Source organism: Sarcophilus harrisii, chromosome 4, assembly GCF_902635505.1.
Source record: "Sarcophilus harrisii chromosome 4, mSarHar1.11, whole genome shotgun sequence".
In the NCBI taxonomy this organism is placed as follows: Eukaryota; Metazoa; Chordata; class Mammalia; order Dasyuromorphia; family Dasyuridae; genus Sarcophilus; species Sarcophilus harrisii.
In genome coordinates, this window is record NC_045429.1 from 450,446,790 (window position 1) to 450,456,639 (window position 9,850).

At 44.2% G+C, this 9,850-nt stretch overlaps 1 protein-coding gene across 2 annotated transcripts; it reads right to left on the reverse strand.

Annotated features, from left to right (window-relative positions):
- Nucleotides 1-4,039: 4,039 nt before the first annotated feature.
- On the reverse strand, nt 4,040-6,543 carry COPS9 (COP9 signalosome subunit 9). 2 transcript variants are annotated; one of them, XM_003770178.3, is made up of 3 exons: nt 6,341-6,543; nt 5,546-5,618; nt 4,040-4,326 (listed from the first exon to the last, which is right to left on the reverse strand). In XM_003770178.3, exons 1-3 carry the CDS (start codon nt 6,401-6,403, stop codon nt 4,289-4,291), a joined length of 174 nt encoding a protein of 57 aa, XP_003770226.1. In that variant the 5' UTR covers nt 6,404-6,543; the 3' UTR covers nt 4,040-4,288. The 2 variants fall into 2 exon arrangements, with proteins under 2 accessions (XP_003770226.1, XP_031823867.1); XM_031968007.1 differs by lacking the exon at nt 6,341-6,543 and adding an exon at nt 5,868-6,211.
- Nucleotides 6,544-9,850: the final 3,307 nt, after the last annotated feature.

Sequence of the window (9,850 nt, forward strand, 5' to 3'; positions counted from 1 at the left end):
GCCCTTAGGAACAAGGGAAAGGAATGGTTTCAGGAAAAACCTGGGAGAGATGCAGGTTGAAGTGTGTACCTGGAGAATAATTTATACTGTAAATAATATTGTAAAAACAAGCAACTCCCAAAAGACTGACAAATTCTGGTTAATAGAATGTTCAGCCGTGAGTTTAGATTGATAATGAAAGGCTTTTGATCCTCACAACAGTCCTACTGCCATTGTCCTTACTTTATATCCAAGGAAAAACAAGAGGTTAAGTGACTTGTCCAGGGTTACACAGCTGGTAAGTGTCTGAAGCTACGTTTGAACCCAGCTCTTTCTGCCTTGAGGGCTGACCCTCTATCTACTGTATAACCTAGCTGCTGTAGACTAAATATGCAGAACGAGACACACATTTTGACATGACCAATATGGAACTTGTTTGGCTTGGCTACTCAATGGTGAGGGAATGAAAATAAATACCTGTTAATTGGGGGAAAAAAATAGCACTCTTCACTGGAGGGCACCCTTCCCTGATTATCAGTCTATATTTCTTCTCCTTTTCTCAGCCAAACTCTATGATAGCTGTCTATAATTGCTGCTTCCTTCACTTCTCCCTCACTCTTCAGCTCTTAACAATTAGGCTTCATTCCTCGGCCCTCCATTGAAATCGCACTCTTTCAAGTTCCCCGTCATCCCTGAACTGTCAAACTTCCACTTGGCTCAGTCCCAAACGTTCCTAGTGCCTCTTGGCTCCGCTCCCTTCACAGGCTTTGTGACAATGCTTATGCTCTCTGTTCACCTCCTGTCTGAATACTCCTCAGTCTCTTTTGCTTGCTCATTATCCACCGTGCCCCCTGTAACTTTGGGGGTTCTCGGAGACTGTCCTGCGCTCTGTCCTCTTGCTCTTGGTAAATCCAGTTCCTTTGAGTGTAACTATCATCTCTGTCGATGGCTTATAGATACAGATCTCTCCTCCCTTGAGCTTTTAGTCCTACCTCACCAATTACCTACTGCTTATTTCAAAACAAATGTCCTGGAAACATCTCAACATTAACAGATTTCTAACTGTACTCATTATCTTGGCCTGGAAGCCCTCTCCTCCTCCAAACTTCTCTATTTCTGTTGAAGGCACCGACAGCCTTCTAGTGCCTCAGGCTTGTAATCTCAGCAGTATTCTGGTTTCTTGACTTTCCCTCACTCCCCCACAACCAATTAGTTGTCAAATCTTGTTTAACCTTTACTCCCACAGCTACAGACTTGGTTCAGGCGCTCCCCACCCATTAACTAGCTTACTGGCTTCCTTGCTTCAGGTTTCCTTCTTCCCCTACCCACTACATCCAGTGAATTTTGCGCACGATTGTCAGTCATTTCCATGAAGCACACCATTGTTCTGTTACTCAACCAACCCCAATGGCTTCCTATTGCTTCTAGAGCAAAACAGTTTTTAAAGCCCCATATATCCCAGTGCCATTCATCTTTTCAGATGCAGTAGATATTACTCCACCTCCCACTGTCATCTGGCCCAAATGGCCTTTCTATGTTTCTCATGATCACCCAGTCTCTTGTCTTTGTGCCTATGCACTGGCCCCGCCATGACTGAAACATATTCCCTCCTTAGCTTTGCTTCCTTTCTAACTTCAAAAAATGCATCCTCTTCTGGATCTAATTCTCATGATCCCCTGAACTATTAGTGCTTTTCTTCACTTTGTATCTAGCTCCTCATTACCTTTTATTAACTTTATATTTATGCTGCATATATTTTCATACATACTTGTGCCTTCCAAAAGAATGTAATTTCACTGTTAACAGGAATGAGTTCTTTGTCTTCAATGCTAAAAAAGTGGATCACATGGGGCCTAGTCAGGAAGGCTTGAGTTCAAATTCAATTTCAGATGTATACCAGATGTGTGATTCTGGTCAAGTCGCTAACATCTGTTTTCTTCTGTTTCTTCATCTGTAAAATGGGGATAGAAACAAGCAGGCATCTTGCAGGGTTATAAGGATCAAATGAGGTATTTTGTAAAGTACCCATCACGTAGTAGGTGCTACAAGTTTACTCCCTTCTTCTTTCCTTCCCCATGGTCCAGCACAGTGCATGACCAACAGCCGACACTTAATTGTGCTGTGAATGAGTGATCGGAAGCCCAGCTTGGTTGGCTCACAGTGTATGTGAAGGGGAGTCATGTGCAACGAGGCAGGAAAGCTAAGCTGGAGTCAGGCTGCTCAGGGCTTTGGTGTCAGTGAGAAGCTTGTCTTTGGTCCTAAACTCTAAAGACAACAGGAAGGCAACTGAACAAAGGAACATGGCAGGGCAGACCAGTAGAGCTGTTAGGATGCATCACTTAGGCAGCTGTGGAGGTCAGGGAAGAGACTTGGGCCAATCAAGAAGCTGCTGGTGCAGTTGAGAGGCCATGAGACTGGACCATGGTGATGGCCATAGGGGAGTCACCAAAAGTAGATGGAGAAAACTGCCCAGATACTCCCTGTTCCTGGGAAGACCTTCAAGCAGCTATCACCTAGCCAGAGCTGGCAATTTCCTCCAAGAAGGGAGAGAGATTTCTTGGAATAATAACTTTGCCTTCTTATACAAATTGTTCCTAGAGCCACCTATTCCAAATTGTTGGGAAAAGCTGCTATCCTTGGGAATTAGAAGGAACGTATTCTATACTTACACAGCCTTATATTTTTTAGTTGGCCTGATGGTGCCCCGTACTCAGATTGTGCATGAAATAGTGACTAAAACATCTGGTGAGGAAGTGGGAAAGATGCCAAATGAATATTTCCTCCTTTAACAAACATTCCCCCTTTTTTCCCCATTATTATGGTATAAAATGATTAAGACACTTCATCCTTTTCTGAGACAGACTGATTGGAAATTATTTGCTTAAAAATCTGTTTCTTTCCTATGTACTAATAATTTCTGTGGGAAAATAATTCATTAAAGCTTGGTATTATACTATCATAAATTGATATGGTCTCAATATTCTTCTTAACAATCTTATGATGTAAATTGAATAAAAATTATTCTTTCCCATTTTATAGATGAACAAACCAACTAAGGTTCTAAGATGGCGACTTGCCAATGACCACACAGGTCACTGTTTTTACGTTTGATGTTTGAAATGGGAATGTTTGAAAACCAATATCTCCAGACTCATACGAAGCAAAGCTGCAGCTGGAGAACTCTTCCTACAGAAACTGATGCTGAGAGAAGCAACCTGCCTTACAGATAGGGAAGTCCGAAGGAGCAACACAGTTAAGTTGGGGGGATGGGAGAGAATCATAGACAAGGATTAATGTGGAGCCATTCCTTTGCTGGATGGTGAGTCACATGGACTGCACAGCTCCCTGGGGAAGATGGGACTCAATAAGGGAAAAACCCAATAAGGGAAAAAACCCTTTATAGAAAGGGGAAGAGTTGTTGTTAGTTGTTGGATTCAGATATGTCCCTCATCGGTTTTGTTTTCTGTTGTTAAGTAGAGACTGTCCTTTAAGATTAAGTAGAATCAATATCCTTTTATCCTGAGGGGTTGTGTGTGTGTATGGGAGGTGTGTGAGGATCCTTTCTTGGAGTACAAAGTCAGTCCAAATTTTTATTCCCAGGAAAAACTCCAGGCTGGGAATGACCCAACTATATGTGGGTTTATTCTGTCAGCAGCATGTACTCAACTAACACATGGATTAAACAGTCATATATTGTACAAGGTATGTCAGCACCTACTTTTAATTCTGCTGTTAAGAGATATACCTTGTATTTGGCTACAAAAGAGAAAAGCTAGATTTGAGGCATAATCAAATCAGAGCTTAAAAAAAAGGCGGAATCAAAATAGTGTTTATCCATATCATATTATGCCTGAAGTACAGGGTTCCCTAAACATGGCAGTCATTTGATAAATAATTCTTGTCTGTGGAGATATATCAAAATGATCAGTAAATTCTTGCTGAAGCAAAATAAGAAAACTCTTATTATACATCTGATAAATTTCCAAAACATAAGCAATTCATTTTTCAAAATTATGCATCAAACTGTGACATCATTCAAATGAGGAAAAACAGAACTACATGCAAGTAAAAAAATTCCATATTTATTCAAACAAGGACAATCAGCTGATATGAAAAGATAACTACCAGTAGCTTCCCAATGGTTAACATTTTTTCATAATTCCTGTCTTGGTAACCATGTCCCAACTTTGTGACTTCCAGAAGCTCTTTAGAGATCATATACCATCTTTTGATTAAATAAAAAGTGTATTTTTGCTACTGCTACAAAACAAAGAATTAACATCTTGTGTTTCCATAGCTGGAAATCATTTCACTGGATATCATCATCATCAAAAAGATCTTCGAAATCTAGGTAAAAAACGAACCGTTAATATAAGCCATCCATATTCATAATAAAAGGATATTTCTACTTTTTTGATGAAATTTAACTTTCAAGTTGAAGTAATAAAACCTGTAATACACATTCTTGGTTTAAATACCATGTGCATAAATGATAATATGATAAAAATGATAATAATAATAATATATAAATAATACATAATGCATAAATGGGCATGCCATAATTATGATCAACAGGTTATTTCTAAGCCATTGACTATATTTATCAAACTTAATTGCTAATGGAATTAAAAGGAATTAAATATCAGTTAAAACAAAATCCCATATTAAAAAATGTATCCATGCTTTTCTTTTAAGAAACTCTAGTGCCTGATTTCCTTGTGATACTTTCCTTGCAAATCCATGTTTCAAAACATTCCTCTATTTTATTTTTAATGGAGTCCTAAGAAGTCAATAGATTGCTACATGCAAAATATCTGCTTTTCTCTGGCTCAATTTTTGTTTCTACAGAATTAAGATTTAAGGATTGTTTTTCATTTAGCCGCTGGCTCAACCATGCGGTGACCTCTGCAATCCTTCATTTAAGAAAGTATGAAAAGTACAGGCAAAATTCTATTTTACAGCTTGATGACACTAGGCTCTTTCAAAGTCTTGGCCTACTGCCCACAATAGAATTTATTCCTCCTGTAGGGCAGTTGGCGCTAGCCACTGGAATAACAAATCATAGTGACTATGAGGCACTGCAAACAAATATCACATCTGGGCCTCTGCGTCGGCCAGACGCTGTCCAAAAAGGAACCCAAGGACGCCGAGGATTAGTGGCGGAAATCTCAATCTGTTTAATCTCCAAATCACACCAGTATTACATGTGACCGCCAAAGGTGGCAGTAAACTCTTCCCGCTCGGGGCGATCGGGACCTTCCCTTTTCATCCTTGGCTCCTTCGGCTGCTCCAAGTAGTGTTCACTGGACAGCAGAACCGAGGGATGGGGCTAGCACTCGGTCACCGGAGTCTAAGCTAGGCTAGAGGCCAAACACCCCTCAAAAAAGGACGTTTCTGAGCTTGGTCAAGGAGAGTTCTTAGTCTCCGCTGTTCTGATGTTGCTCCATGCATATGTATTTGTGCTTCCTATTCACAGCGCAAAGGTGCAATGTCATAGAGGGGCCCCCGCCACATGGGCTTGGAGCCATTAAGAATAAAGCTGTAACCCCACAATCCGCGTCCTTACCATTAAAGAAATCTGCATGGACGGCCTTTTCATTGGCTGCCAAGTCCATCAAAAGGCCCGTGCTGCCTCCGGCCTAGCAAAGGAGCGAAACATCACATCAGTCGGGGTAACGAGAAGCACCCGCCGGCGGACGCACATGCGCCGTTCCTCGCGAGCCCCCCCCCGCCCCCTCCCCCAGCATGCCCGGGATGACCGCCGTGTCACAACATCGCCCCCGCCCCCATTCACAGCTGCACAGGAAAGGGATGCAAAACACTCTTCGCCAAGGAAGGCGCGGCTGTCGCGCTCGTGAAGGGCACGGCCAGCCTAGAAATCACTGGACCTCGGAATGTTTTCGCACTTCTATCTGGACCCGGCTCCTTGCGAATGTGGATTCACCGCCACCTTCTAAAGAGGTAAAAGCCGCCTGGTGCCGGTGTCCAGCCTCCCTGGGCCCTCCCTGGGACATGCTTCGCCGCGGGCGGGGCAATGCTCCTTAAAGAAGCTGCGGCCCACGGCGGCCAGGGCCCGTTTCGGGTTCACGAAACGCTTCCTCGCTTGCGGCCTCCCATTTCACAGGTGAGCAAAGTGAGACCCGAGCTCCAGACCCTCTAGGCACCAGAATAGGGGTGGGTGATGTCATGGAGCAAGCCATGCCTCATCGCAACAGGCGGCCAATCAACGATCCAACCCCGCCCCTTCGCTCTGACCCCGCCCTCGCCAGCCAACCGCCCCCTCCGGACTCCCTAGCTCACGTGACACCACCGCGCAGTTTCCAGGCTAGGCCTCGGGCCTGGTTCCCGCTCCTGCCATCACCTCGTCCAGGTCCACGTAGGGCCCGGCGCCCTCGGGGAACATCTCGTCCACAGCTGGCTTCATGCTCCCGTCTGTCTGTCCTTCCGTCTCGGCCCAGCACGTCACGCTCCTCCGGCCCCGACACGTCCCGCCCCGTGTGTGGCCGGCTGTGTACCCACTTCCGGCTGGAGTCAAAGCATTTCCCGTGTAGGCTCGCGCGCTTGCGCGGCACGTTTAGGCGGTGGAGGATCACCCTCTCTATGGTACTTCTGTTACCGCCCAGAGTTCGTTCCTACGGCAACTAGCAAGTTAGGAAAGGGGACCAATCCCGCCATCGGGGGGGGTGGGGATCTCGAGGAGAACTGTGGTTTTTGTCTTCTCCTTCCGGGCGAGGATGATTTTTACATAAAATTTGTTATTAGTTGAAATTATTTTTATTTACATATAAATGATAATATTATTATTTTAAAATAAAAATTAATTTTTTAATGGAAACACCAAAGGGGTAAGAACAGCTCCTTGGCATCTGCAACCAGCGCGCCCTTCCCAGCTTTAGTCCCCGAGGGCGGGGGAGAGCTCGAACGGGTCCCTGCCCCAAGCACAGCCAAGGGTTTCTGACCGCCAAGGCGCGGGTGGCTCCCCCTGGGCCCAACTGCCTTCCTAGGGCCTTGGGGGAGAAGGGGAGGCACAGCCCCCTGGTGTTGGGGGAGGGGAGTGCATTTTCCAGCGCTGTCCCTCCAGCCCTCTCACCTCCCCCACCCACGCTGCAGAGCCATCCCTCAGTCTCAGCAGAGCAAACCACGCCCCAGCCAGGCCGCGTGGGCTTTCATTGGCTCGCGCGCTCGGCGGTGCCGCCTCCACAGCTCATTTTCGTAGCAAAGTGTGTGTATGTATGTGTAACATACACACACACAGATAGTGACATGGAAACCTGGAGAAACATTGTTTCCGGGCCATGAACCTTTTACTTATTACGGCTCGTGGATGTTAATAAAAGGGTCACTTCTCGCTCAAACCTGAGAGCTCACGGAATCCCCTCGGCGCTTATGTGCCCCGGGAGAGACGGCTGCGCCCAAAGGCGGACGTCAGCTTTGATTGGTTAAAAAGTAATGAGAGAATGAATATTATAATGAGAAGGGGGATGATTCTAATGAGGGTCTAGGGAACATGGCTCTGATGACTCTTTGTCAAAGAGACTTACCCGTACCATGTGGCCTAGGATAATCTAGACAAAAGGAGGCATTCTCTTACCTACCTAAACCTGTTGGACTGAAGCGTAGTGGCCAGAGCTCACGAATCCAAGTAAAAGAGAATTTCTTTGCCTTTTGGTTAGATGTAAGTTTTCCATGTCATCATCAGCCCTGTACTTCAAAGTTTGGCTGAATAACCTATAGGAGCTGATTTCTGAATGAGAACAGAAAAGGGAAAGAACCTTAGTCTTAATACAATAATTGGTTATTTATATGAGAGAAATCATCTCTCTTTTCTCTCTCTCTTTTCTCTCTCTGTCTCTCCTGTCTCTTCTCTGTTTCTCTGTCTCTCTCTCTTCTCTCTTTCTCTCTCCTTTCTCTCTTTCTTCTTCTCCTCCTCCTCCTCCTCCTCTTTCTTCTTTTCCTCCTCCTCCTTCTTCTTCTCTCTCTCTCTCTCTCTCTCTCTCTCTCTCTCTCTTCTCTCTCTCTCTCTTCTCCTTCTCTTCTCTCTCTCTCTCTCTCTCTCTCTCTCTCTCTCTCTCTCTCTCTCTCTCTCTCTCTCCTTCTCTCTCTCTTCTCTCTCTTTTCTTTCTTTCTCTCTCTCCTTTCTCTCTCTCTCTCTCTCTCTCTCTCTCTCTCTCTCTGTCTCTATCTGTCTCACTGCCTCTATCTGAATATCTATCTTAACAAAAAAGTCCTGTACAGTCTCTCTTACTCCTTTCCATGTATACATTTCTTTTAGTGAGGTTAAACTTTATTTCTTAAGTTTGACTCTAAAAAATCTAAGCCATTGTATTTTTGTGCTTTCCTAAGGGTTATTGGAACTATTTATCTCAGAAGTTCCCTCTCATCCGATTGCAAAGTATGACCTGCATGGGCTTCTGTGATGGTATAAAGAGGCTGCTCTCCTTAGAAAGGCAAAAGGATAAGGTAAAGAAATGTCGCTTGGTTGAATTTTTCATTTACCAAAGATTCAAGCTGTGGTTCACCAGTTTTACTTGGGACAAAATACAAGCAAACACTCATAATAGAACACCACACACACAAAACATATGTGCACATCTACAGATCACAAACGTATGTATGTAATACACATGCAACACTCACGAAACTCAATTTAGAAACAAGCATGTTGTTTGTCCCTTTGTCCGTGACTGCGGGAGATGATTCCATGACAGGCAGGTGAACTGCAGTTAAATGGGGGTGGGCTGTGCAAAGCCATGAACCTCTCTTTCTGCCAAAGCCAAATGGGTTCAGTGGCCAGACAGAAATCAGGACAACTGATGGATGGCACATGCATGTTCATGCACCTATGAACACCTACACATGAAACAGACATGCATAAATTGCCACAGACACCCAGGCTCACACATATACATGTACATACATATAGAGTATGTATATTATACAACACATACAAAATAATCTACATACAAAACCAACTCCCCTCACTATATGTACTGGGGGAAAGTATATCAGAGACTTTTGGGGCAATATTTGTGCCAAACATTTTTATTTTACTAAGTAAAAACCATCTTTCTAAAAGCTTCTTCAAAGTGGCTGATTGAAATGATTCTCAATTTGTAATCTGGGAGTTTGAGACTCAATCTGGTGCATTAGAGAACTCCTCCCCCTTCCTCCTCCCCCCTCTCCCTCCCCTGCAAAACATCTCAGAGAAGACTCCAAGGAAGCCAGAATCTTGGGATCTGAGACTCATCAGAAAGAGGAGAAGTTGTAATAAGATGGCTCAGATGGCACAGATAAGGGCTTGAAGCTGGCACAGAACAAAGATAAATCAAGAGAGCTATTAGAATGACTCACCTATTGAAATATAATTGTTCCAATAAGTAGGAGCTGGGTCCAAGATAATTGTCGAAATTAATATATTTTAAAATATTTTTCATGCCAGGGAAGGAAATAGTAGCTGTGGGGTAAGTGCTAGTTTGTCTGCCAAAAAATCAATGTGAAAACTAAGCCTCGACATGAAGGGCCATAAGCCAGTCTCTCAGCTCCCCCTGGTGCAAGAGGAGACATTGCACACTCACAGTTTCTCCAAATCAGTGTGCACAGCTGCCTGTTCCTGCCTGTTCCAAAGAGACAGCACTAAATCCCACTAGACACAATTCCCACACTGCTGTGAAAAGCACAATTCTTTTTGGGAATGTCTTTGTCTCTTCCACCCCCATGCGCATCCTTGGAAAAGGAAGCCTGGTAAGTGATCATCGGCTATTAATTACCAAATGAATTTATGAAGACCTTTGGAAGAGCTTAGGTCAGCTCTTAGTATACACTAGGTGCTTAATAAATACTGGGTGACAGAAGCCCAACTGAAGGCTATAGA

What these genes read in the sequence shown, in the direction of transcription:
- COPS9 (XM_031968007.1), bottom strand. Translation starts at nt 5,993, where the DNA reads ATGTCCCAGGGAGGGCCCAGGGAGGCTGGACACCGGCACCAGGCGGCT. An exon ending in AAGTGCGAAAACATTCCGAG is followed by an intron (nt 5,619 to 5,867) that starts GTCCAGTGATTT and finishes CTCCTTTGCTAG; the next exon opens with GCCGGAGGCAGCACGGGCCT. An exon ending in CCATGCAGATTTCTTTAATG is followed by an intron (nt 4,327 to 5,545) that starts GTAAGGACGCGG and finishes TTTTTTACCTAG; the next exon opens with ATTTCGAAGATCTTTTTGAT.